At 38.9% G+C, this 27,947-nt stretch overlaps 1 protein-coding gene across 50 annotated transcripts in view; it reads left to right on the top strand.

Annotated features, from left to right (window-relative positions):
• Window positions 1–27,674, top strand: part of neb (nebulin) — a 61,366-nt gene extending 33,692 nt beyond the window's left edge. For 2 of the 50 annotated variants that reach the window (XM_023951055.2, XM_023951053.1), the window contains 49 exons: window positions 49–153; window positions 252–356; window positions 494–601; window positions 1,102–1,209; window positions 1,289–1,396; window positions 1,474–1,578; window positions 1,661–1,765; window positions 1,859–1,957; window positions 2,075–2,179; window positions 2,277–2,381; window positions 2,458–2,562; window positions 3,121–3,225; window positions 3,463–3,567; window positions 3,679–3,783; window positions 3,879–3,983; window positions 4,079–4,183; window positions 5,010–5,114; window positions 7,033–7,134; window positions 7,250–7,357; window positions 7,453–7,557; window positions 7,636–7,740; window positions 7,826–7,930; window positions 8,043–8,147; window positions 8,682–8,792; window positions 8,891–9,001; window positions 9,626–9,727; window positions 10,387–10,491; window positions 10,970–11,059; window positions 11,691–11,804; window positions 12,682–12,786; window positions 13,274–13,378; window positions 13,642–13,746; window positions 14,970–15,080; window positions 15,630–15,740; window positions 16,387–16,500; window positions 17,237–17,341; window positions 17,441–17,545; window positions 17,936–18,040; window positions 18,430–18,522; window positions 19,641–19,733; window positions 20,058–20,150; window positions 20,454–20,546; window positions 21,054–21,146; window positions 21,533–21,640; window positions 24,491–24,677; window positions 24,946–25,038; window positions 26,007–26,147; window positions 26,240–26,343; window positions 26,950–27,674. In XM_023951055.2, the coding sequence (XP_023806823.1) occupies window positions 49–153; window positions 252–356; window positions 494–601; window positions 1,102–1,209; window positions 1,289–1,396; window positions 1,474–1,578; window positions 1,661–1,765; window positions 1,859–1,957; window positions 2,075–2,179; window positions 2,277–2,381; window positions 2,458–2,562; window positions 3,121–3,225; window positions 3,463–3,567; window positions 3,679–3,783; window positions 3,879–3,983; window positions 4,079–4,183; window positions 5,010–5,114; window positions 7,033–7,134; window positions 7,250–7,357; window positions 7,453–7,557; window positions 7,636–7,740; window positions 7,826–7,930; window positions 8,043–8,147; window positions 8,682–8,792; window positions 8,891–9,001; window positions 9,626–9,727; window positions 10,387–10,491; window positions 10,970–11,059; window positions 11,691–11,804; window positions 12,682–12,786; window positions 13,274–13,378; window positions 13,642–13,746; window positions 14,970–15,080; window positions 15,630–15,740; window positions 16,387–16,500; window positions 17,237–17,341; window positions 17,441–17,545; window positions 17,936–18,040; window positions 18,430–18,522; window positions 19,641–19,733; window positions 20,058–20,150; window positions 20,454–20,546; window positions 21,054–21,146; window positions 21,533–21,640; window positions 24,491–24,677; window positions 24,946–25,038; window positions 26,007–26,147; window positions 26,240–26,343; window positions 26,950–27,123 (5,289 nt within the window). In that variant the 3' untranslated portion in view covers window positions 27,124–27,674. Of the gene's footprint in view, window positions 1–48; window positions 154–251; window positions 357–493; window positions 602–1,101; window positions 1,210–1,288; window positions 1,397–1,473; window positions 1,579–1,660; window positions 1,766–1,858; window positions 1,958–2,074; window positions 2,180–2,276; window positions 2,382–2,457; window positions 2,563–3,120; window positions 3,226–3,462; window positions 3,568–3,678; window positions 3,784–3,878; window positions 3,984–4,078; window positions 4,184–4,521; window positions 4,624–5,009; window positions 5,115–7,032; window positions 7,135–7,249; window positions 7,358–7,452; window positions 7,558–7,635; window positions 7,741–7,825; window positions 7,931–8,042; window positions 8,148–8,681; window positions 8,793–8,890; window positions 9,002–9,625; window positions 9,728–10,386; window positions 10,492–10,969; window positions 11,060–11,690; window positions 11,805–12,681; window positions 12,787–13,273; window positions 13,379–13,641; window positions 13,747–14,969; window positions 15,081–15,629; window positions 15,741–16,386; window positions 16,501–17,236; window positions 17,342–17,440; window positions 17,546–17,935; window positions 18,041–18,429; window positions 18,523–19,640; window positions 19,734–20,057; window positions 20,151–20,453; window positions 20,547–21,053; window positions 21,147–21,532; window positions 21,641–24,490; window positions 24,678–24,945; window positions 25,039–26,006; window positions 26,148–26,239; window positions 26,344–26,949 lie in introns of all 50 variants that reach the window. The other 48 variants (XM_023951054.1, XM_023951061.1, XM_023951056.1 and 45 more) reach the window with 48 other exon arrangements.
• The last annotated feature ends 273 nt before the right edge of the window (window positions 27,675–27,947 follow it).

Genomic DNA, 27,947 nt, shown 5'->3' with positions numbered 1-27,947 from the left:
CCTCAAAAATTCGTGCTATTTACCTGATTTTTTTTTTTCTTACTACAGATTTTCTACAAAGATGATATGAACTGGCTGAAGGGTATCGGCTGCTATGCCTGGGACACTCCAGAGATCCTCCGTGTCAAACAAGCTGGTATCCTTCAGAGTGAGGTAGGTGCACCCCGTCCAAAATGTTTGATCTGAGTTTCGTAACCTGCTAAGCTTTTTTTTTAAAGAAAACTTTAATTTATTGAACGTTTTTGTTTTAGGCCAAGTACAGAGCTAAGGGTATTGAAGCCTTTAAGGAGTACACTGTGGTGACGGACACTCCTGTGTATGAGACGGCCAAGCAGAACGCTCAGAATCTGAGTGACGTGAGTAACTTTGGGTTTTATTTACTTTAATATTTTCCTACTGACATTGTAAATGCCATGTAAATTTTATTGTTGTCTCATTTAATTCCCAAATCAAGTTTAAACAGTAAAAAATGATCTTTTTTTTGTTCTTCCAGCTCCACTACCGCTACGACTATAACACAAATGTCAAAGGAAGCAGCAGCTCACCTGCTGTTACCATTGAAACCGAGAGAGCCAGGATGGCCAACTACGTCCAGAGTGATGTAAGTTTATTTTGTTTTTCAAAGTTTGTACTTAACTTTAAATTTCTGCCATTCCTGCAAAGCGGTAAATCCTTAAGGAAACCAAATGTAAAATTGTGAATAACAATTATATAAATTTGTAGTGTTAACTGTTATGAAATAGACAGTCAAATTCATTACGCAGGTGAGACATTCACCTGAAATGTGTTTATTTTTCATTTATGCAACAAATGAAATGCAAATTCGAAATAATAAAATAGCATTCTAATGTTATCCAGTAAATAACATTAATTCTTATAGTAGTCATGAAAATAACTGCAACATGTAAAAGAAAAATGATATACTTAAAACAAAAACTTTGATCTTAAAAGATTCATAAGAAACAAGAGGACTTTTGCTGAATTGATTTCAATTTACAAAGGTTTCTTGGTGCAGTGTGATGTATTCTTTTCACCGACACACATTTGAATGTTGCTTCGCCACAAAAGTGTCCCTTTTGACTGTGTGTACCTCTTTTATAGAAAAAGTACAAGGAAGCCAACAAGAACTTCATGCCCACGGGTTACTCCCTTCCCAACGATACTCCTCTGATCAAACAGGCAAAGATAAACAAAGTTGTGACCAGCAGCGTGAGTCTCTCATATTTTAATAGTTATAAGTTGTGTTCTGATGGAACCAAAATAACCAAACTATGTCACATATTTGCAGTTTAAATACAAGGAAGCCTATGAGATGATGAAGGCTAAGGCGTATACTCTTCATCCAGAGGGGGTCAGCTTTGTTACCTCCAGGAAGGTTAACAAGATGATCAATGATGTAAGAAGTGATTTTTATTTCCATGATTTTGATCCTCCTGCTTGAGGACCCACCTGATCTTATTTATGCTCTTCCAGCGTCTGTATCGTGAGGCTTACGAGAAGCAGAAGGACAAGATCCACTTAACCTACGACACTCCTGATATCAATCAAGTCAAGATGAACCAACGAAACCTCAGTGATGTACGGAACCCACTTTTTTTATTCGTTTGGCTAAGCACTTTATGTCATTCAGATCCCGTCTTTCTTTTTTTCCCCGTTCTAGCTTTGCTACAAAGAGAAATACACCAACAGCAAAGGCCAGCTGATCTCCATGCCCATGACACCGGAACTCATGCACTGTTACCACGTCAATGAGATCACCAGCGATGTAAGCTGAGAACGCAAGAACGCTGGTTTTGGCAGAACTCAGTTAAACGTGCAATAAAATTTTGATTAAATTGGATATTTTCTGTACTTTTAGCTAAAATATAAAGAGGATCTGATGTGGCTGAGGGGCGTCGGCTGCTTCTTGTATGACACCCCTGAGATGGTTCATGTCCGCAGCATCACCAAACAAAGGGTTTGTGTTTGTTGTTTTTTCAAAAATAAACTCTTTTTGAAAAATTAAAATGAAGAAAAATCCTGAGTTTTCAGTATTTTGCTTTTTTTTATCCCCACATCATCCTCACTTTTTCAGGCGAGCTATCCAGTGGAGGCAAAGAAAAACCTGGCTAACTTCACCGTGGTTCTTGATACTCCGGAGTACAAGCGTGTAACTGAGCTGAAGACGCACATGAGTAATGTGAGTGGTTCTTCTAAACACATTTGATCTTATTGTCTTTTTTTAATTCTGAAACACATTAAAACTTGTTTGACTTCTGCCGCTAATCTCTCCTCAGCTAATCTACAAAGCTCATAGCAAACAGGAAATGGCCAAGGTTACGTCTTCTGCAGATTCTTTGGATATCAAGAGGGTCAAATGGGCTCAACAGCTCTCCAACAAGGTAATGAAAATTTTAAAATTGCTTTTGAAAGTACCACATTTTGGTTCCACTTTTTAATACTTCTATTCCCCTGCAGTACCAGTACACAGATCTGGCAACCAAGGAAAGGGCACACTTCACACCAGAAAAAGAAACACCAGATATGGAGCATGCCAGAAGAATGAAAGTGGTCTACAGTAATGTAAGTCTTCTGCTTTTTTTTTTTTACCAAACTAGTTTCATATAGTTTTGTTTTTCTTTCTTACTGAATGCCCTTGAATTCTGTTAGTATTTTAAGTCCCACTCTGTTCATCTTTTTTAGCTAAAAAGCATTACCAGTGCCCTTTTAGCTAAGATCATGCAATCTTTAGGTAAAATCGAAAAATCTGTGTCATTTTCTAGGACAAAGTTTCTGCAGAGCAGCAGGAGTTCATCAGAAATTCAGCTCTGAGTTGTTGATAGACAACGATTTAACTAAGGAAATACTCATAAACGCAATTTCAGGCCGTTTTTATTTTACATGTGTCCTGTATTATGAGAAAAATGCCACCAAATACCAAAAACGCCATTTTTATTGGAGTGGGACTTTTAGGATCCTTCAGCTCGTCGACTCTCCATTTTTCTGTTGCGTTTGGAGGAAAATTGTCTGACTCCTCCATGTAGCAACTATTTTTCCTGATTCCATCTTTATAGAGTTTAAATGACTCATGTTCACAGATTGTCTATTTTATTAACTCATTATTTTTTATTCTTCTGTTAGAACAAGTACAAAGACCAGTATGAGAAGATGAAACACAGATATACCGCCATTGCTGATACCCCTCACCTGATACGTGCCAAGAAAGCATACCTGCAGTCCAGTGATGTGAGTATTGCTTTATCGGTATTCCTGTGGCTCCCTTTAGCCTATTAGCAAACTTTTTAGAAATGGACAATTGAACTTGTTTTACCCTAAATTTCACATATTTAGTGCCTAGAATCCATGTTTCTGTGTTTTTAGTTACATTAAGCAACTTTACAAATGTGTTTAATAAGATTTGACTTTGCTACTAGTTTAAAGGGGGAAAAAAAGCTTACCCTTTCTGTCTTTGTGTTTCTTCAGCTGCGTTATAAGGAGACGTTTGAGCTTTCTAAGGGCCACTACCACACAGTCAAGGATGCTTTGGACATCCTCTGCCACCGCAGAGTCACTGACGACATCAGTGAGGTCAGCAACTGAAATGTTATACATTGAGGTTTCAGAGAGCTTTGTGACACTTCTATTTACATTTTGATATCAAGATGAGGTTCACTGATTCACCTTAACTTTACGTCGCAGGTGAAATACAGAGAGAAATACATCAGCACTCTGGGGACGTGGAAGTCCATCCCTGATCGTCCTGAGTTCTTCTTCAACAGAGTTGTGGGTGAAAACATCAGCAACGTAAGTTTTTTTCCTTCAGTTCTCCACCACAAGACACTATATATAAGAACAGACGTGATATTAAATGTAATCCTTGTTTCTGATCATCACTGCAGGTCAAGTACAAGGAGGACCTAGAATGGCTGAAGGGTATTGGATGCTACGCATGGGACACTCCTGAGATGCAGCAGGCCGAGAGGAACAAGACTCTCTACAGTGAGGTGACGTATCAGATTTGTTTGCACGTCTCATGTCACAAGTGGGGGGGAGGTTTGCAATTTGTTCCTAAATGTTGGTGGTTTCCTCTTCCTCACAGAGACTCTACAAAGCCTCGTTTGAGAAGAATAGAAGCAATTTTAAATACACCTGCGACACGCCGTTTTTCCAGGCTGCGAAGAATGCCTCCGTCCTCATCAACGATGTGAGTTCTTTTATTCTGAATGCAATAAAAAAAATGTCAAATGTAATGTTTGGGTCTTTAGTGCAGCCATGAACCTTTTTTTCTAAAGTATTCATTGAAATGATTTATGTTTCTTTGCATCTCTATTGGACTTTCAGCTTGGAGGTAAAAGATGGTGTATTTTTTTGGCATTATTTGATCATTGCTTTGACACACTCTTTTGAGGGTTATGAAAATGCAGAGAGTTTAAAATGACTGTTGACTTTCACTTGTATTAATGGGCTCTATTTCCAAAAAAAGTGCAGCACCCCACAGTTTTCTAGGCATTTGTTTTAACAACCTTCTGACATTCTGAGCAGAGGGCCTACAGAGCTAATTATGAGAAGACCAAGGATAAGTTCACCATAACCACAGATGACCCTAGATACCAGCTGGCCAGGGAAAACAACAACATGAGCCAGGTAAACGCCCCTGGTTGTGCTGAAGCACCCGCCTGCCGACTCTGCTGCGACCCTTCAGACCTGTCGCGCCGGTGCATGAGGTTTGTCAGCAGAGCTGCTGGTGCTGGTCGTCGCATGGCCCCGACAGTTCCTGTCTGTCAGTCCCGGCCTCCTTTTTGTCCCTCACAGGTCACCGTGCATAGTCCCACTGAAGCGCTGTCTCAAAGCTGCATCTGTTTCCATCAGAGCACTTGTCTTTGCCAACTTTCGCCTCTCTCTGTTGGCACAGATGAAGACATACAGCTTGAATCTCCAGGGTTCCTCTCCAAGTCCATTTCTACCCCCCCCTGTCTTTTTATATAGAAACTCAGGCATGCTGTGTTTGTGTTGTTGTTTTGTGTGGACAGAAAATGTATAAATCCAGAGCAAAGGACCTGCTAAAGGGTGGCTGCAATGTGTTACTACGCCCTGACATTCTCACAGCCCTTTGCCAGTCCTCAATGGGCAGTCAGGTAAAGAGACAGAGACTTGTTTGATGCTCACCTAGAAGCTCTTTCCATCCCATCAGTCAACGTAACTTCCATTCATCCCATCAGTCTTTTTCAAGCTTTAATCCCACCATCAGATATTTACAAATCCTAATAAATATTTAATTTACTTTGAATTTCTGGGCAGTCATTTATTGTCAGTAAGTGTAAAGAAGTTTACAGCAGAAAAAAAGGAATTTCATTCATTTTTCATTCATTCCTTCATTTCTAGAGCACCTTCCGCCACCAACCAAGGAGCCCCAAAGTGATGTACATAAACTCAAACCAACACAATACGCGGATAAAACATATAAATGCATCACAGGTGAAAAAGAATAAAATCAATCAAACAAGAATTAAAGAAACTTAAAAAAAATTTGACCAAATAGATATTTTTTTTTAAATTTGTAGAGCAGAACAGAAAATAAAAGATCTCTGGTGGTGTTACAGCGTTAGTGCTCTAAAGCAAAACCGAAAGGCTGGAGGCATCAAGAGATGTCCATGTGTTCAGGGATTGAAGCATTGATTTAATTAAAAGCTGGGAAAAACATAAAGGAGGATGGGCAAAACATAAATCCAATAAGTTATAAGGAGGTTAATAAAAGCTTTTACAAATATCACTGAAATTAAGTAAGAAGAGCTATTATCTATAGATAATAGTTTTATAGAAAACAGTCGGAAAATAATCAGCCTGCCATGGTCTTCTCTTCATCTTAAGCCATGATTTCAGACTTTCATCATCAGTCGGTAACAACACTCGTTCTCATTTTTCCATAAAGTTGCATCTCTTTGTGCTTGTTTGCACTTTATTGCATGATTTGTGGGATTGTGCATGTCAGCATTTCAATAACTATATTATTGTGTTATTTGTCATCATTGATAGAAGCTACAGTACAAGTCGCACTGCACAAAAAGGTAGTCTAAATATCGGGAAAAAAAGACGACTCTTACGGAGAAAACCGCTAGACAGTAGTAACAATATCTGTCCATGCAGCAAATAATTGTATTTACAAGAAATGTTATATTAAGAGAACAAAATCTAGAAACAAGGAGTTCCCCACAGGCATTCACAAAGGGAAAAATAAGCAAAAAAGGTAACTGTTAGATAAAATTACTTTAGAATTACTTTAAACAGCCCAATAGTAAGTATTTTTTGTTAGTTTTAGGCAAAAGATTTGTATTTTCTGAGTTTTTATGGACCTAATTGTTTTTTATTTGGATTACAGTGACAAAAAAATAGTAAAATAAATGGAAATGAAAGAATATGATCTCAGTAAAAGTTGGCCCATCTTCATAAATCCCCATATCATGAACCTCAAAACAAATGCATTTAATTTAAAAAACCTTTTGAGAGATTTATTGTGGCTTTTCCATGTCATGAAGTAATTCTGTCAAAAATACATACGTCAGATCCCTTTTGAATGTTTCATGAATCAATTGATTTGAGCGTTTTTGAGCTCTAAACCAAGTTTTCTTTTGACAGGAGTATAAAGCAAACAGATTTTGACTCATTTTAATCATACTTTCCTCATTTTAAGATCTTGGCTGTTAATGAGACAAAAAATTCTCGACTTTTAGAAAAGTGCAGAGCAAAAAGAAGTATCTTGAATGTCTAAAAACAAGGTTTTAAATATTTGCAGGTATCACATATTTTGCTGTGGGTTTCTATGAACAATCAAAATTTGTAAATTTAATTTTAAATTGTTTACGTTATTAAATTGTACAATTTAGGTTTTCGTTTTTTTTTTAGTTTAAAAAAAAATAATTTTCTTAAATAGTTCTCGCATCTTTGCATAAATCTAAAGTAATAAAAGTTCTAATACTTCAAATACAAAGTGAATGATTTAATGTGTGCTTAAATTGAGGATCGGTTCTGAATGTTTGTGCTGTTGTCCTCCATCAGTGGAAATATAGGGAGCAGTATGAACGTGCCAAAGACAAGTTCACCTCTGTCCTGGAGACTCCTATGTATGAGACCCAAAAGCGCAGCAAGAAGATCAGTGATGTGAGTTTTGTTCTATTCATTTTCCTCTCAAATTCCTTTTTTAATGGTACAATGTTCTTTGGTTGTGGTAGTTCTGGGTTATTTCTGACTGTAAACAAACGCTTGATCTTCTCAGGTCATCTACAGAATGGAGTACAACATGACAAAGGCTAAGGGATACTCTCTGCCCTTTGACACTCCACACCAACAACACATGAAGAGGGTCAAGGAGATCACCAGTGATGTAAAGCTTCCCCCAAACTCAGTCCTAACATTTCTGTATGGAGTCAGAATATTTTCCAACATGTAATGTAATGTTGTTTTTTTTGCGTCTTACAGTTGAAGTACAGAGAGGTGTATGAAAGGAGCAAGGCCCAGATCAACATGGACCCCGAGGCTCACGAAATCCGTGCTGCCAAAGAGGCTTACAAGAACATCAGCAATGTAAGCTGCTTCAGTGACGGAATCAGCGAGAAACATCTAGAAAAAAAAACTTTATTAAACTGTAAACTTTATTTACAGCTGGACTACAGGAAAAAGTATCAGCAGACCAAGAACAAGTGGATCTGGACGACTGACAGACCTGACTTCATCAATGCTGCAAAGAACTCCTTGCAGCAGAGTGATGTGAGCTCTTCTGAACACTTGTGACCGGCTTTTTATTACTCTGAACAGCTCCGCTCTGACCCCCAAAACTCTGCCTAACCCCCAGGTTGAGTACAAATATGACAAGGAGATGATGAAGGGCTGTGTGATACCTGTAGCCACTGACATGTACACCGTCATGTACAAGAAGAATAGCGAAATGGCCAGTGACGTGAGTTTTCTATTAGTTTCATCTCTAATTTAGTTCATCAGAAGGTCAAAAAAATAACCATTTTGTGAGGTGATTCCCTGTATTTTAACATACAAGTGTTTTGTTTTTCCAGGTGAAGTACAAAGAGAAATATGAGAAGAACAAAGGCAACTATGTGCCTGTGTTGGACACTCCTCAAATTCTCCATGCCAAGGCTGTGCGCTCACTGGTGTCAGAGGTAGGACTCAACAGAAAGTTTTTCCTCTATATGGCCAACCACAAAGTCACATATTAAGTTTAAATTGTTGGTCCCAAAACTATTTTCATGGATCTCTAGCAATTTCAGCAATATAAATACCCCTTGTGCTATCCTAGGCACTTTAACGTTGGGAGTTGGGTCATCTAGACCCACTAGACAGTGCTCTGAACCTTTTTTCTTCAATGATTTGTGATCTTCACTGGTGTCCATGGATTACATGAAATCTTTCCACCTTTATCCACCTTTGTCATGGTAGGGAGAACATGTCAATGCAAGGATCGGGTCATCTGGACCCCATAGGATGACACAAGGGATAAAGGAATAAATAGGGATAAATAGAATAAAGATACATAGATTTATCAAATCTATTCAAGATGTTAATTAATGATACATTTATTGAAAACTGGATAAAAGAAAATACACGTTAAAGAAATTAATACTAATTATTTCCAAATAGCGTTGGGTTAATTAACTTTTTTGAAACTTATGACTTTAATACATCATTTTCCTCAGAGTAAATACAAGGCGGCCAGTAAAAAGGTCATGCAATCTGGCTCCTTCACCACCCTGAAGGAGACGCGTGACACCGCCCACAGCAAGGAAGTCAACAAGCTAGTCAGTGAGGTACAGTTACCTTTTTTTGTTTTGAAAAAAGAATAGCTCAAATTCATCGCTCCTAGTTGCCTCACTCACCGGCGCTCCTTCTCTCCTTTCTTTTTTAGAAAGAGTACAAGGCCAAGTTTGAAAAGGAAAAGGGCAAGTCTGTGTATAACCACATGATCGTGCCTCCGGATATTCAGCATGCCATGGAAGTAGCAAAGAATCAGAGCAATGTGAGTCATTTCAACGCACCATCTGGAGCAGGGGGTGTCCAAAGAGGGCCGGATTGGGTTAGGTGGAGATGGGGGCCAACCATTCGGCCTGAGATTCTTTGAACCCTTATAATAACATGAAATGCAAATGAAGCATTTTATTGTAATGGGTACTTTTCATTTCTTCACATAAAAAAACATATACATCTGAATACATTTTTGCAAAATTACTTTCAATTTTTTCCACTGTTCATTCCCAGCTAGCTATGCATAGTTTCACTGAAATATCCAGTTTCCACTTGTCCAGGAAGCGGCAGCCCTCATTGTTGACCTTCCTTTTTTATGCACAATTGACATTTAAGAAATTAGCTGGAAAGTGTCACAGAAAGCCCACCCGACAGTGTTGCCACAGGTTAACAACGGCTTAAAATGCAATTTAGCCAATCACAATCTAGAAATCGTACACACGGTGTATAGGAAAATGCTGGAGGGGTGAGGGTATTATTGATTCTATGAAAGTAGCCTGCAGATAAGTGGAAATTTGAATACTGCCCAGCGTGCCGGACTTTGGACATGCCTGATCTTGAGTATCCCGAATGTTGATGCTTTTTTGATACGAGTTTTCTCTTCTGCACAATCACACAGGTTGCCTACAAAAAAGACGCCAAAGCCAGCTTGCATTACACTACTGTAGTCGACCGACCTGACATCAAGAAGGCCACCCAGGCAACTAAACTCATCAGCGAGGTAAAGCTGTGTCCGGTTCACGGTTAAGAAACCAGCCTCCACGGTAGCCACTATGTGTAAGGTCACCATTCATTGTGGCACTGCACAAGCCGGATTATCTTCAAGCACTCATCTGGGAGACAAATAAACAACACTCTTCTGCTTATTAGAAATCTTAGAAGGCCAAAAAGTACATTCAAAAAAACTGATATAACTTAGAACACCATTAAATTAGACTGGAGATCTGGAGAAATTTTTGGAATTTAGGAATGATTTCTTTTACCAATAAAGTGGATTTTGAATCACAAGATTCTATTGTTTATCTATTCAATCCACTGAGTGTTTTTAAACCCTTTTTTTTATTTTCGCAACAGAAAGCCAGTATTTCTTTTTGTAAGCATTGAAGATTTAAAAAACAGTTACCCACCTTGTTCAGTTTAAAACTTTGAGCTCAAAATGAAATGTAAAATGTAAAAATTACCTCCATGTTGGGTTGAATTGGATCTATTTCAATTGGAAATTGATTCCCAACCTCATGACTTCTGTCAACAGCAAATACTCCACTATAGAACTCACACAAACAAACAAACAAACAACAACAAGACAAACGTGTGTGTGTACCCATATAGCTTTGGCTTTTGCATGGTCCAGTGATGCTTGTTTGGTCCTATATTCATCAGATTGGCTATCGTGAAAAGGCTCGTGAAGAGGCCAGCCGCGGAGGTTCTCTGGCCAACCGCCCAGACATTGCTTTGGCAACTCGTGTGTCCCAGCTTACTAGCCAGGTACAACCAAACCAAATAGACCATCTGGTTCCTGGCTACCATCTGGCCGCATCCCGAAACATTTTAGTAGAGAAGCCATCATATATTTGTTGCCTTCTAAGCTGTTTAGTGCCAGTCAGCGGTGACCAAAAAGTAAACTAGGGACCCTATTTCCTTATTTCAGATTAGCTCGTATAAACTAACTTGTAAAGGTTGATGCTTTGCCGCTGTCTTGTTGGACTAATGACTGAATCTGCAGCCTCTTCGCATCGCTCCCCCTGCCATCCTGCACCATAATTCCACGTTTAATCTGTTGCTGTACCTTCATAATAGCACAGATACATGTTTAACGGCTCATATCATTGTCTCCCTCCATCCTTAAATTCCTACATTTCTCCTCTTCCTCCTTCCTGTTCGTACTTCTTACTTCTAATCCTGTTCTTTTCCTCTGTGTTTCTGTCCTTTGACTCTCATCCCTCCATCTCACTGCGCTTTGTAGGTGGAGGCCAAGTCCTCCCTCCATGGAGCTTCTTCCTTTGACACTCCCCTGATGCGCCACATTAAGAAAATGAGTGCGGTGACTAGTGATGTAAGGAGGTTAATTTACTAAACCTACAGGGCTGCTGCTACTTGTGTGTCTCTACTATCTTTCCATTCCTACCAACTTACACATGTTTAGATTTTTTAGATTTTTGTTAGTTCATCATCGCCTTCAGCGTTTTATGTACTGCTGAGCACAAGAAAAAGCATTTTCAAAGGTTATTATCTCGTCTCTGGTTCTTAGTCAGAACGTTTTCTTTGAGAGTGAAGATTTTGTAGATATTCATCCTGAAAATGTCCTTTGTTCTGCTCCTTTTTCCCATTATTTTTTATGAATTTTAAATAGATTTAGACTTCTTTTTTTGTTAACATTATCATAATGTTTCATAGATACATTTTTTATTTTCTAAAGCTATTAAATAAGTGCTGTTTTCAATTTCCAACTGAAAACACTTTTAGAAATTATATTGGTATTATTTACTACAACTAATATAAATGTGACGCAACTTTACTTTTCCAGATTGTTTTACTTTTTCACTGCTTTGGTTTACTCAGAAAACCTGTTTAATATGTAGATATTGTATAGAGTATCGGAAACCTAATGTTGTCCCTCTGTATTTAGTACTATAAGTCCATAAATCTGCCTTTGCATACGCTAACTTTTATTCATGTGACATTAGGTGAAATACAAGGAAAAGTTTGATAAGGAAATGAAGGGAAAAAGACCACAATATGATATGAAAGAGAGCAAGATTTACAAGACTTTGAAGGACGCCAATGAACTGGCCAGTGAGGTAAGTGCTTATGAAACTGCAGCGCTTCCATTTAGCAGGAATGATCCAAATGACACGTGAGGTCATAGAAGTCCATGTCATAGAGCTCTGAATCAAGAAAGCAAGACTTACCTGTTGGGAAAATTCAGAATGTTTTATATTTCTCTGATTAGTTTTGAATATGCATCAAAATACCACAAAACATGAGAAAACCTCAATTTTTGGGTTTGTTTTGGATTAATATATGATTTGTTTATTACAAAAAACTAGAAAAAAAATTATTTTTTTAAATTAGCTAATAAGCACATCATTATGAAGAAAACCCTTTCAATTGGCGCCTGGTGTAATGTAAAAAATATGAAATCTATCAAATTTAGCACACTTTCAACATAAACACATGCAAACATATTTTAATTTTATCATTTTATTTCTCAGGAACAGTGCACATTAAAAGCCTGACAGATGTTAAATATGTCTACCTGAAAATCTAAAAACAACAATTGAAAATATCAATTAAAAGGACATACAATGTAACTACTATTACAAGACAATCAGAGAAAATACCCATGAGTGTTATTGATAAACATGCATACATTATGAAAGATTACAATAAATATAAAAGACACATATATACTGTAGGAATGCAGCAATTCAGTCCAGTGGTATAAACACACAGTTCAGTTTTAAACAGGGAATTGTGGCATCCCTAGTTGGTATATATTATTTTTATGTTGTAATAATCCTTCTTGTAACCAAATGTCTTGAATTGATCCAATATTTGTAAGAAACCTATGCAGATTAGTTGAGTTGCCGTCGTAAACTTTTGTAAAATTCTTGTAATTTTATTTTTGTAATAACTAAACTTTGACACTTTGGACTTTGTTATCACAACCCAAAGGTGAAGTATAAGGGGGACCTGAAGAAGATCCACAAACCTGTGACGGACATGGCTGAATCTCTGTCCATGCAGCACAACCTGAGCACCAGCAAACTGTCCAGCGACGTAAGACGTCACGAGTCACTAACCGCTCCACACTCCAGCTGTCTCTGAGAGCCACTTCTCTCTGAGCGCTGTCATCTCTGCAGAGGGTCTAACCCTCCTTATCCCACAGTAACAACAACAACCAAACATTTATTAACCCCTTTCTAATGAATTCAAACACTAAGCTTCCTCATCCATACACCCATCATGTTGTGTCTTCATCTGGTGGTGATCCTTACCCCTCCTCGCCTCCGACTCACGCTGCTACCTTTTTGTAACTAATGCCTCTCTCGTTTAGACAAAATGTGGTATTTCATAAATGATCTTTTAACACAAAACCCTACCCCCTTTTTTAATTCACTAAAGTTTTAGCTTTGCTTTTATTTGCTGTCAAAAGAGAAAACTCTTTTTTTTTTTTAAATGTTATGGATAAGAATAATGCCAGAAAGACAGTCTTCTTTCTGCTTGTTGTACTGAGCTGCTTTACTTTACTGGCAATTCCACATAGTACTGCTACAAGAAGAAATTTGAAGAGAGTAAGGGTCACTACCACATGATTGCTGACACACCAGAGCAGCTCCATCTCAAGGAGGCCTCTGAACTGCAGAGCAACGTAAGTTGGAACCGACTAACTAACACTTGTCAAACGGATGAATTCGTGCTTTGTCTACAGGTGCCGGTTCCCTCTCACATGCGGACCGTCTTATTTACATCCTACCTTTTTTAAATCAAAGGAGTCCAAAAAAAATGCAATTAATCCTGATAAATAAACCACCAACACATCTATGAAAATATCAGTAAAGTCAGATAATGCTCTGCAACACAGTTTTTTTTTTTACTGTTCATCCACAACCATTAAATGTGTGTTTATTTCAGGTCAAATACAAGGAAAAGTATGAGAAGGAGAAGGGCAAACCTATGCTGGACTTTGAGACCCCCACATATGTGACTGCCAAAGAGGCCCAGCACATGCAGAGCCAGGTAAATGCTCCGACAGTGTGAGCTAAAGGCGACTGCAGAAGCAGGCTTCCTCTCTCTGTCAGAAACAGTCTTGTGTCTGTGATGTATTTGCAAGAAATGTTTACGTTTGTTTGGTGCTTGCCAAAAAAGCATTTTACAGTGCCTTTAAGGATCCTAAATGGCAATTTCAAGCCACAATATGAATCATAGCACATGGTTTTTCTCTTTTTTTTTGCACTGAGCTATTAAATGCAAACCAGTTGGAGGCAATGTGAAATGTGTCAAAAGGAAATGTGCCTAGCTGCTTATGTGTCACGACTCCCAGTCCTGACTTAAAGACAAAAGCAAAATTAATATCTGTGCCCGTCTATAGAGTGCAATTAGGGGTGTAACGAGAAATCAATGAATCGATTTATGTTCCTACAATCCAACTAGATGGATCAGTCTGAGGCAAATTGTTATTCAAATCAAGACATACCATTAAAAAAATCACTTCAAAATGATCTGAATTGATTATAATGATATTGGAAAATATCATTTGGACTGAGACATGGTAGGTTTATTTTACTATAACGTTAAAAACAACCAATCACAGCGGACAGCACACATGTGATGTCAGAAAAAAGGTGATCAGTCCAATGTGTGGAAACACTTTGAATTTAGCAAAGTCATGTGACCGTACAGTGTGCTAGAACGTTTCTATGAATTTTCCCTTTGGATATTTGGATGAGGAAAAACAACGGTGGGAAATTAAACTTCTTGTGTACTTGTTTGTTTGTACACATGTTTAATTTTATACATGATTATCTTACAAGAAAAGCAAGGAAACTGGAAAACTTCACCTCCACTGTTCAGTACCAGGTATTTATTTCTGAGTTACACTGGCTACATTTTTGGCTCAAGATGTTCTGGATTGATTTGAGATCAGTAAATCAGATTGTTCAAGATGAACCAATATCAACTATGAATCATATCGCCAACCAAAATTATAATAGGAATCAAAGTTAAAGTGAACCGTTACACCCTTAACTAGGATTTATTTCCACTTAGTCAAAAATTCTTTTTTTTTTCCCCCATTAAAAGTCAGCTAAAGTAGTTCACCTTGTGTAGATACAGAGGTTCAGTGCTGTGGTGGGCGGGAGGGTGTCAGTAAAGTGGCTGCATTGTGAACCAGCACTGCTTGCATGTCGCTGTCTGAGTTCTGTCTGTCCCCTGTCTTGTTGTTTTTTTTTTGCAACAAATAGAAAGAGTATAAGAAGGACTTTGAGGAGAACATGAGGGGGAAGAACCTCTCAGGCTTGGAGGTCACCCCTGCAATGGTTCATGTCAGACACGCCACCAAAATAGTCAGTGAGGTAACTACAGCAAAGTGGACCTGGTTTCACCTCCCCCTTCATTGACATCATCTGTTCTTTGTAATCATACTGAGACTACAGGACAGCTGTACATTTCTTTCTGTCTTGATTTGCTGAAACCCCAGACTTCATTTTGGTTCTTCCATGGTAACAGCTAAAGCCTGATTTCATTGGCATTAATCAAATATCCACGTCACCATATGCATGTCTCTGTAAGCTGGTAAACACACTAAGCATTTCATCGTCAAGTTTGCATGCTACATTGGGATTTTTGTCCTGTTTTCATGTCCTGTTTTTTCACATTTGATCAAAAATAATGTTTGTATTTTTGTAAAATTCTTGCCAAAGTCATCAATATCTCCACTGTCTGTCAGAAAATGATTTTTTTTTAAAATGACAATGAAAGGTTTTCCTTTTTTCTGGAAGTTTGGTGACTTTGAGCCAAAGGGGCAAGAAGCAAAGCTTGCCCACTGTTTTGTCTGGATGCTTTGGCCTGGTGGATCCGTGTGCCCTTCTCTGCAGTGTCTCTGTTCTTCTTCTGCTGCGTAGAAAGAGTACAGGAAGGATCTAGAGGAGGGAGTGAAGGGTAAAGGGCTAACTGTACTGGAGGAAACTCCGGAGCTTTTGAGAGCAAAGAATGCCACTCAGATCCTCTGTGAGGTACGACGGTCTGAGGGGTGATGGAAGTGGCATTGCTCTTTTATCCAAGTTAATCCCGCTCTTGATGATACCTTTCCCCTCTTAACTACGCTTGATCATATACCTAAAAAAAAAAAAGCTTTGGCTTGGTCTCTTGACGTCACTAACTTTTCAGCATTTTACAGTTTATGAATAGTTTAAAAAATGACCCCTGCTACTTAATTTGTCTTTTTTCCCCCGTCTTCCTCTCCTGGACATTAATCAAAATATTTGTAAATTACTCAGATATATATATAAAAAAAAGTTTAATTTCTCTTTTATTTTCATTGAATGTTTATGAGATTAGTTTACAGATGTTTTAGTTGGATTTAAAAACCATTTGAAAAAGAACGTTGAAAAGAATGGAAACAAATTTGGCCTTAGATTGTTGTTCCTAACACCTGACTACTGCTGGTGTCTAGTTTTCTGCTATAATTATCATATTTGGTCCTCTGGTCCTCACTTAGAAATCCCTAATTTTTGCTAACCTCTATGCTTCCTGTTCCCATATAGGTGTTTTTGTCCTTTTTCATTTGCAGCCCAATTCCGTTTAAATAAGTACTGGCAATTAAAAATCTTTTCCTGATTTGCACTCCTTTTGTTCGCAACAATGTCTTCCCCTTTACAGAGGGAGTACAAGAAATCTTTGGAGCAGGACATCAAGGGCCATGGAATGTTGGCTTTGGCTACGGACACCCCGGACTTCATGAGAGCCAGGAACGCCACCGATATCCTCAGTCAGGTTGGACTTGTGTTGTTAAATCAGGCAGTACGCTTAAAAGTATTCAAATTTGCTGCTCGTGAATGATTCGTGCACAGAAGAATTCACTTGGCAGTTGCAGTTAACGCTGCAAAAAGAGGTAGCCCAAAAACAGAAGAAGATCTTGAGAAGAAAAACAATAGGAAGCAGTCAAATTATCTGCAATTTTTACTTAACAAGATATCATTTTTTTCAGTTTCTTCAGTTTTTATGTACTCAATTGTAGTTCATTTTGATTAAGGTCACAAAAAACTAGTGTAATAAGTGGAAATGACTCAATTTAGGACAAAATGTGAACAAAATGAGAATATGATCTTAGTACAAGTTGACCCGTTATAATTAATCCTCATGAAACATAAAAAATAACTTGTTCTTTGTACATAAATCTAAATTTGTGTTTCCAAATTAATGCCAGTCTAGCATTTATTGAACTTGAAAATTAAAATTGATTTAAGAATTACTGTGTAATTTAAGTTTTTGGAGGAATTTTCTATTGTCAAGAGTCTAAAGCAAAATGATTTTGACTAATTTGAATATTATTTATTTCTAGACCTTAGCTCTTAATCTGGTCTGTGCTGATTGATAAGTGAAGGTGTAGAGCAAAGAGAAACCAACTTCAAACCTGATACAACATCAATGTCTAAAAAGTATATAAAAGTATAGTTTCCAGTGTTTTGGGGTGTTGTAAAGTCGGTGACTGGCAGCTTCTGTTGCGTAGACTAAGTACAAGCAGACTGCTGAGATGGACCGGGCCAGCTACACCACCGTGATCGACACCCCCGACATCATCCACGCTCAGCAGATGAGAAACATCGTCAGCCAGGTGGAGGACCTGACCACTCTGAAACCAGAGCCACAAAGTTGACGTTTTGTTTTGCGTTTCAACTAAAATTTCCTCCGATCGGTGATCCTTTTCCAACAGAAAAAGTACAGAGAGGAGGCAGAGAAGACCATGTCTCACTATGTTCCTGTTCTGGACACTCCAGAGATGCAGAGAGTCCGCGAGAACCAGAGAAACTTCAGCACAGTAAGTCAAACCCGGAGGAGTCGTCTTCTATCCACTTGTTTATGGAGAAGGTGGTGTTGCAGTTTTGGATCCCCAGGTCCTGTAGGAGCCAACACATGTCGCACATGAACAGGTGCATTTAGTTTTTTTAAAGGTGGGAGGGACGAATAACCACTAGGTGGGGATGTGGTATAGATACACACAGCATTTTGTCCCCGTCTGCTGTCAAATTTCTATGTTTTTGTCTCATTTGAAGTCGTTTGATTTCTCTTTCTTTCCTAAATCAGTGTTGTGATGTTAGAACATGTTTCTCTTTGCTTTTTCTCTTCCAGATTTTTCTCCTTTTAGTTTCAACTGCCACTAATGAGCATTTTTATCTGCGTTGTTGTTGTTGTTTTCTTCTTCTTGTAGCTTCAGTACCAGACTGACCTAAAAAACATAAAAGGCAAAGTGTCTGCTGTAAAGGACACTCCTGAAATGCTCCGCGTTAAAGAAAACACAAAGAATTTCAGCTCGGTATTCACTCCGTGTCGTCAGATTTGTTTCTATAACGACTTTAGAAACTTTTCTTTCTTGTAAAATTTACCTTTACTTTGCTTGTGTGCTCTTCTTTAGTTAACACACTATCTTTTTTTTTTTTGTGGCGTTAGCATCATTGTTTGTTTGTTTGTTTTTGCAGTGTTTTATTTTTTGCAACTCACCCTTAAGTGATGTCTAACATTTGTACCTCTCCTGTTTTTTCCCTCCAAGTTTTGCACTGAAGATATATTTTGTGTGCTTTTAAATTTGTTGTTTGTTTGTGGCACAAAATGAGGTTTAATTAGGACATTAAATCAAGCTTTCAGGACCCTAAACAGGAGTGACAAGGATAATAACTCACTCATTCATTCCCCATCCAAATAAAGATTCAGTATAAAGACGATTTGGGAGGAGGAACCGCTTTGCCCGAGACCCCTGAGATGGAAAGAGTTAAACGGAACCAGCGGAACATTAGCACGGTACTCGGATGAGTGACCCTGCCCTTGACCCCGCCCTCCATCATGTCCTCAACCTCCATGCTTCACATTTCTTCATCTCTCCCCCCCTGAGATGACTTTAAACCTGCCTTGTTTGATGTTGTTTGAGTTTATCACTGCAAAGAAAACTGTTAGTTTAAAAAAAATGTAAATTTGGAGCAAAAAAAGAAAGTACACTCTTTTGACTTTTATTTGTCTAAAAGTCCCAAACAGAATACATAAAATGCCCTTTTTTCCCCCTCAAAGTTAGATCGCTGTATGACAGGAAATGAGACATCCTGCAGAGGAAGTTTGGATGTTTGTTCCCAAATTAAGAGCACCACAATCGCAGTCACCTTTATGAGTCAAAACTTCAAGTCACTGTTACTTCGTATGTGGGGAGGAATTTTTTGGGGGCGCTCCTTTGCATTGATTTATGAGGATCCTTAATCAACAGAATCCAAGTATTGTCTCTGTTAGACTTTTATTCTTTCATTAATATTATTTTCCTCAAGCCTTTTGCAAAATGCACTGAAACTACAACTAAAAACCAACAGAATTTAAAACCTACTCCATAAGCATGCTCAAGTCATTCAGTTCTAAATGGCCATTTATCATAATTTGGTCTCATTTGTCACAAAAAGATTCTTCTCCATTCCTTTCAACATAGCGAATATACTTGACCTTAAATGTTCTTTTAGCTGCTGATGTTGTTGGGAGGACCGAGATCTTTTCTCTGTGTTTTAAACTGCTTCATATCTCTCCACTTGTTGAAAGCAGGACTACTAGTTCCATGGAAGTGACGGTAGCTTCTCCATGATATAATTTTGACATATTTATGTTTATCTGTGGTCACACATGTTGATAAAAAGCATTTCTGTCTTCTATTGAGTCATGGAAGCAGCTAGAAACTATTTTGTGTTCATAAACATAAATCTAGAACAAACGGAACAAACTTCTATCTGTTGCCAAAACAATATGACGGTTTTTTACCCTACTGACGCCATCGTTCCCCCATCACTAAAACCCTCCTGTGATGAGCTCTTCTGCTTTCTGGATGAACATGGCCGTCCATATTCTGTCGTCTTATTCTCTGCCTTTGTGACGTTTGTAATGGGCAGATACAATACAAGGAGTCTTTGGGTCAAGGCACAGCCATACCAGATCTCCCAGAGGTCAAGCGGGTCCGAGAAACCCAGAAGAATATCAGTCTGGTAGATGAAAAAGGACTTTAGTGATTCTCCTCCTTTTAATCATTATCCCAAACTTACTTCACCGTACAGACTTCTTTTTTCATCCTAACTATGATCAACTCTATACTATTAATCATTTCCCCCCCTTTTTATTCTTCTACCCCAAAACTTGGTCTGGAAAACCAATTTTCCTCCATATTTTTCCTTTTTCCTTAAAACTCAACACTTCTCAGCTTTTCTTTTCTTATCCTTTTCGTCGTTTCATCTTCCCCTGCTTTGAAACACTAATCTAACCCCGAGTGTATCTCAAAAGTTGACCTTTTTTTTGTGCTGTCTCATTCAAAGCGTCACTACAAAGAAGGAGTGGGACAAGGCACCTCAGTTTCAGAGACCCCAGAGATGGAGCGCGTTAAACGCAATCAGCAGAACATTAGCATGGTACTCCATGGGTGACCCCCACCCCCACCCCCCTGCTTCTCCGCCCTTCACATCCCTCAAAATCTATTGTAACACATTTCTAGAGCTTCTCTGGTCATCTAGCTAAATGCATAACACCAGTGAGCCTTTGTGATGATTTAAACTCTTTCTGTAACAGAACTCAAAGGACCAAAGTGTGCTTCCTGTCGTCATGTCTGCTATTCTGTGTTTGTGTTGTTTCTTTTTGTTCCCCTGTAGTTCTTTCTTTATTGATCTGGTTCTGTTTTCCCTCCACTTTCTCTGCTCAAAACCTCTGCTGGGTAGATTAAATACAAGGACTCTCTGGGTCAAGGCACTGCTATACCGGATCTTCCTGAAGTCAAGCGGGTCAAAGAAACCCAGAGGCACATCAGCTCGGTAGTGGAACCAAACCTGATCCACTTGTGCTCCTTCCTAACAATTGAGAGTGGACAGTAATACCTCCTCTCTTCTGCTGTCTCCTTGTTCATCACGTCTTTCTAATTCAGGCTCAGAGTGCAGTTTCCTGACCTTCATTCCTGCCATTTTACCCCACAACCCCGAACCTTATCTTTAATTTCCATCCTCTTCTTTTCATCTTTAATCCTCTTCATCAGTCTCTCCTCTTTGGTCTGTGAAAATAGCCCTTTTCTAACCATCAGGGAAGCCTTGTCCTGGCGGTTCCACAGGAGCTACCAGGACCAATCACACTATAGGACCAATTTCTCAGACTCTGATTAAAGATATCCAAAAGTTTTTGAAGATTTTTCATTGTAATTTGTATTTTTTTTTCTCATAAGACCTGAATCCTCAAGAAGTCTAGAAACAAGTCCTATAGCTGTGTGGTTTTTGTGTTTCTTTTGTCTAAATACGCCCTATGGGGGGCGCTGTGCTTCCATCCTCCAGGTTTTCTATAAGGACAGCTCAGCCAAGGGAACTCCTGTGGTGTTCACTCCAGAGATGGAGCGAGTCAAAAGGAACCAAGAGAACATTAGCTCGGTACCTTCAGAACCCCCTCCAGAACCTGCTGTTAACCTCTTCCTAACTGACTTGTCTCTTGCTCTGGTTAATTGTATTAATGAAGCGGACGTGTTTGATTCCACCATCTGCAGTGTGTCTGCACACATCATCACCTTTAACCTCTCATGATGACCACACTACTCTTCCTCTTCCCTGCAAAGAACGGAACATAACTCCACTCTAAACCTTTCCTTGCTAATTCATTTGTCTGAAGTCCCAGTAATACTCCCAGTGACTCTGTGTTTCCCTCTATTTTTTTTTCTTTTTTCTGTTGCCTCTAACGCTAAAAGCTACTGAATGATGCCTTCAGGACTGAAAGCGTCAGATGCTCACTGCATGTCTTCTGTTCCTCCTCTCTCCTGCAGGTGCTTTACTCTGACAGCTTCCGCAAACAGGTCCAAGGCAAGGCCGCCTTCGTCCTGGACACGCCTGAAATGAGGCGCGTCAGGGAGACCCAGCGGATCATCTCAGGGGTACGGCTTGTTCTCAGCACTGAAACGAGGCTGTCTGCTCATTTTTCTCACTTGACTGTCAAAAGAAGACGATTTGCTGTATTTTATTTACCTTGTTTTTTCTCCATTTCTCTGCTACACATACAATAGAAAACATTTGATTGGGTTTACCATGGTCGCTGAGATTCTGGAGAAAAGAAAATCAGTTTATTGTGGTTCAGATGAAGTTCTATGACAGGTGGCAGAAAAAAATCAAAGGTCATACTGACCCTTGAAACTAGAGTGCTGACGTTAAAAGCAGAAAACTGCAGAAAAAAGGTTGAACCTTGATCACAGATTAGCAAAAAGTAGTTTATTTAAGTGTACTACAAGTATAGTACGGTATATTTGTCTATACTAAAAGCGAAGCAGTTTGCTTGAGGTTTACGTTTTATATGCTGTCCGTGTATTGTAAACTTATGTTTCAATTTAGTCTGAAGAAGTTTTGAGTTCGTATACATCCTACACTACACGTACATGGTCTATAATAGACTTGCTATACTTATACTCAAATCTGCTTAAGAAACGTCAGGTGCTAAGGGTAAACTGACAGAGTGTCAGCTTAAGTCCAAGGCCCTTGTATAATAAACAGGAAAAAGAGTGAAACATACACAACGATGGTTGCAAATAAAGAAGTAACTACCAACCTTTGACTAATTTGTAACATTAAAGGGACTTTCCAAAAATCTATAAAATATTCATGCAGCTGGAAGCTGGGGGGTATTCCAGAAAGCAGGTTATGTTAGCTCCCACGGTAAGTTTGAGGCTAAGGAAGTTGATAACCTCAGCTTTCGGTTCCAGAAATAGAGGTATGTTTCAGGGTATGTCAAGTTGCCATGGCAACTCATGCTCTGAACATAACCTGGTCTGGAGCAGGTTTAGTTGAAGGTTAGTTTGTTTTCAGAGAGGTGAAGCAGCATGGCGTGTCCATTTGAAGATGATTTAGTGGATGAAGAAGCTCAGATAATACTTTTTCCACCGTCGAGGGTGATAAGACCACATATGGATGTTGGAAAATAAACTTTGTTGATCTAACCTAATTATTTGCTTCAGTTAAGATAATTAAAAATCTTTTTTTTTTGTTAAGTCAGTTTAAAAATAACACGTAGTTTTCAGACAGTTATTTTACTTTCATTCAAATTAATTCAATTAAGTAGGTGTAACTTTGGTGCTGCTGTTAGTTCGGCACCTCAAAGGATTATGGGACACCATTCCCTTTGCCTGTCTGGACGGATTGGGGTTCAAGTATGCGTTTTTGACCAAATGTGTTTAGTTGTTTAGCTGTTTTAGTGTGTTTTGCTGAGTTATTTTGTCCTAGTATACTTAAGTCTCTCCACCATGAGTAAGAGGGAGGGAGAGGATGATGAGTTTATATAGCAGCCCTGCTCCATTTTGGTGTAATGACAATGTTGGAAAGTTCCTAACTGGAAGTATTCACTATGTGCACATTGTTTTGTTCTTTTTATTGTTAAAAAAATAGCATTAGCATATCTGCCGGCTCAAACTTGGACATTTGATAGTTCAAGAATTATAATTCATTAATATGGAAAAAATATTAATTGAATTGGAGTAATATGACAGTTATATATACATATATATGCTTCACAAGGAAAATGGAAATAATATCAGAAACTTGTGCGTTTACTTTGTCTGTTCTTCTACTACAAGCAGAAACTCTTTCTTTTGATGATGCAGCCATATTACTTTTTTGATGGACGTATAATCTTCATACGCCGTCATTAATCTCAGACTCCGTCTCACTGAAGTATAGCGCTATCTTTTTTTCACCACGCGTTTCCACGGTGACTTCGGAAATCGGCGATCCATCGAGAATACCTTTATGTACTTGACGTGCACGTGCATTAACCCAGGGTTACCAAGTCGAGCGTAATTACGCCAACTCATATCCGGTCTTTTGGAGTCGACATACCCCGAGTAAGCAAGTTCAGGCGGATTTCAGCCAGAGTTCAGGCTTAAAGTCAGGGTAGTTTAAACATGCTTCCTGGAATACCCCCCTGGAGGTTTCCAGTGCAAAACATCAATTGTTCATTGCCACAGCAAAGCATATTTTAACTCTTATTTGAACAACATGGAGATGTCAAACATGGAGATGTCAAATATGATATCAAATAAGATAAAAAGAAAAATTCTTAACAACAAATTGTTAAACAATCACCACTATAACAAAATTTAATGATGATGAAATGGGATCCTGTTTGTCAAGTTGAACAGTCAAATATTAACAGCAATCTTTTTGGTTATTTTGCCTGTATTATGAGGGGGGGAAAAAGGACTTTGCAATGACTGTGCAACTTTACCAACAGCACCCCGTGTAATAATGATGACAACAATAATTATTTATAACAAGGAAGTGTAGGAATGCTGGAAAGGGAGTGGGCAGATGCTGAGCTTCAACTTTAGTGTTTGATGTTTGTTAGTTTGCTGACAATATTCGGGGTTACAGATGAAAAGATTCCATCTAGATGTAAATTGCTTTAAAAGTTGTTAAAAGAATTTCCATATAGGAATATTTATTTAAGAACATTTTTTTCTTTAGTTTTTTTTCTGTCAAAGTTGCTACGCTTGAACTGTTTCACCTTAAATTGTCATGACACATCTCCTACCTCATCCCTCACTTCTTTAGTGTAATAACAAAAAAGGGATTTACATCACTTGATTCAATGATCATCCTTCTCAGCTCTATCCATCTTTCTGTATGGAAGTTTTTGGCATCAATCATTTGGTTTTATCTTTGTTGTCTGCAGAACGTCTTTCAGTTCAATGCAGTTTTTTTGCATAAACCTAACCGAGGTTGTGGGTTTGACTCCTTAGGTAAAATACCATGAAGATTTTGAGAAAAGTAAGGGAAGCTTCACTTCCACCACCTCTGATCCGGTGACGGAGCGGGTCAAGAGGAATACGCAGGACTTCAGCGACATCAGCTACCGCGGCATCCAGAGGCGCGTGGTGGAGATGGAGAGGAGACGAGCCATCGAGCACGACCAGGAGACCATCACAGGTCCAGAAGTCACACACCAAACCATTTTATGAAAACCTTTTTCGTCTTCATAACTGAAAGCTTTTGCTATAATGTGTAAACATTAGTATTGCAATGACAGCAACAACATTTTAAATGTGAGCTATTCTATTGTTAGATTGATCCATATTTATGTGCTATTTAATGGTTTTACCAATAGCAGGGTGCCTAAAATGACTTAGAACATTCCTTTCTGCACACAACCCTAAGGATTCTTTGTTTGATCAAGTCGTTTTCTCTGAATTTAAAGATTTGCGTGTTTGGCGCACCAACCCTGGCTCTGTGTTTGACTATGATCCCGCCGAGGACAACATCCAATCCAGGAGTCTGCATATGATGTCAGGTGAGGCTTGAAAAAAAAAGATCCCCAACAGAGACGATGATTCTGTGGTATAGATAGACAGACAGATTAGCCTAATTCCCAGCTGATTATAATTGGGTTTACTATTTGGTCTAATGAGGAGGTATCTGCTTATCCCTTGTGCTATCTTAGATGACCCCACCCTTACTTTGACGTGTTCTCCCTACCATGACAAAGGTGGATAAAGGTGGAAAGATTTCATGTAATCCATGGACACCAGTGAAGATCACAAATCATTGAAGAAAAAAGGTTCAGCGCACTGTCTAGTGCAGGCGTGTCAAACTCATTTTCACTTAGGGCCACATCAGCATAGTGTCTGTCCTCAAAGGGCCAGATATAACTTATACATGTAACTAAATGTAATGAAAATAAATGTAACTACTCCTTAATGTTAAATTACTCATTTATCTATTTATTATAACTTTTTAAAGTGACAATTACAGTTGCATAGAAAACATACGTTTGCTTGTTACTCTAGCATAAATCCTTTTACATTTGATTCTGTCAGGTTAGGTTATATGGATAGTGTTTAAGTTCTAATGTATATTTCCCATATTTCAAGTCTGATTAGCCCTAGATATAAATAAATACACACCAATTTTTATTATTACTTAAAAGCTTTTATGCTCTCGCGGGCCACATGAAAGGACGTGGAGGGCCGCATTTGGCCCCCGGGCCATGAGTTTGACACATGTGGTCTAGTGGGTCTAGATGACCCAACTCCCAACGTTAAAGTGCCTAGGATAGCACAAGGGTTATTAGTACCCCATAAAATAAGTATAAAAAGTGTCTATAGATTGTTTTGGATGAATCAAATACACCTATTTATGAAGTGTAAGTGAACATGTGAAAGATCAGTGACAGGATCCTCTCTAAACCTCCGTGTGAGATCCATCATAGCCTCTTTTATAATCGTGGTTATTTCATCCGATGTTTTCACGACCTGATAGTCCAAGCCCAGCGGCGCAGCAAGGAGCATTCCCGCTCCACCAGCGCCCTGAGCGGCATGGCGGATGAGAAGTCAGAGGTGTCCCAGGATGCGGACCACCACCTGTCGCTCTACAGCAACGGCTTCATGACCAGCTCTATTGGTGAATAATCCAAACGATTGTGGATAATAACCCAAAGTGGTCTGTTTTCATGAATTTACAACTGTTTTCCCCTTTCCTGTTGACATTTCCAGGTTACCAGCAGGCTAAGACTGTGGAGCTACAGCAGAGGTCGTCATCTGTGGCCACCCAGCAGACCACTGTCTCCTCCGTCCCCTCACACCCCTCCACCACTGGGGTCAGTAACAAACTAATCACCAAAAATACCAATAATCACAGAACCAAAAGGATTAGATCTGACATATTCACATGGAATCTCTGAAATCTAGTTTCAAAAAACTCGCTTTTAGCAAACATCTACATGTGACTTTTTGTTTTCGTCTCACTCTTTGACTACCATTTACTATGGTTTCTTTCATTTTTGCCCATTTTCCCTGTTACAGTAATACAGCAAAAATAGCATAAACACGTATTATGTCGATAGAAATAGGAAATCTGGGGAGAAATCTAGGTGTGACCCATTTCTTTTATTCAAATAACTGTTATTATTGGACAAAAGAATTCTGATCATCCTTTTTTTACATGATCACTTGGATAATTTATTAGCTCAAGAAACCAGATAATGAATAGATTTTTGGTGTGCAGGTAAAGAGGCCGACTAAGATTAATGACAATATGTTTAGCAAATAAATTGTCTTTACTGACAACACCCAGAACTTCCTCAGTTTTGACAAATTCTGATCCAAAAGAACCTAAAAGGCCCACAATCTTTCATGTATTTTTTTTCCATTTTATGTCAGATGTTTAAGCACAGTACACTAACCGGTTCCTTCATTTCCTTCAGAAAACCGTACGTGCCATGTACGACTACACGGCAGCCGACAGCGACGAGGTGTCGTTCAAAGACGGCGATGTCATAGTTAACGTACAGTCCATCGACGAAGGCTGGATGTACGGCACCGTGCAGCGCACCGGCAAGACCGGCATGCTGCCCGCCAACTATGTTGAAGCAATTTAAAGACAGAGCCCGCCCACGGTCCCTCCCTCTAGAGTGGGCGAGACACATCCACAGGCCCAACCGACCGACTGACCGACCGGTCCTCCTGCCACCAAAGAGTAGCTTTTAGGTTTTCGTTTTTCTTTGTTTCAGTATATCGATGTTGGTATTTCTTCTCACTGTCACACTCTGCTTCCCCGTCACCTGTGGATGTGATAAAAGCTTTAAATCATGACACATACTTCTTCTTGCCTCCTATGACAAAAACTGCTCTAAGACGTCATTGTAGAAATTAACCAACATGCAACATGACTCAATAGTTTGTACATTTCAATCATTAGACACTATTATGATCTTTTTTTTCCTAAAAGCAAACTGCTTTTTGTGGAGATTGGAATCCTCAAAAAACACACAGACCCTGAAATGACAAACTTCTGAATCTTTGCCTTTGTGATGAAGGCTGGCCACAAGCACAATGTGTGTTCTGTTTCTTCCGATTATGTAGGTTCTGGCTAAGGCGTGTCCTCTACCTTTAATCAGTAGCTAATAAAGCACACCGAGCTCCTGCAGCATTCTGCCTACTTCTTTCTTATATTTCACTCTGTGCATGTGCCTTCATGGATTCTGTGCAGTCTTAATCTTTGTGCTATCCTATGGGGTCAAGATGACCATTGACGTGTTCTCCCTACCATGACAAAGGTGGATAAAGGTGGAAAGATTTCATGTAATCCATGGACACCAGTGAAGATCACAAATCATTGAAGAAAAAAGGTTCAGAGCACTGTCTAGTGCAGGGGTGGGCAATTCCAGGCCTCGAGGGCCGGTGTGTCTGCATGATTTCCAGA

The sequence above is a fragment of the Oryzias latipes genome, chromosome 21, assembly GCF_053564925.1.
Source record: "Oryzias latipes strain Hd-rR chromosome 21, Olatipes_Hd-rR_3.1".
NCBI lineage: Eukaryota > Metazoa > Chordata > Actinopteri > Beloniformes > Adrianichthyidae > Oryzias > Oryzias latipes.
Note: the sequence above shows the minus strand (reverse complement) of the source record. Positions and strands in the feature narration are given on the sequence as shown.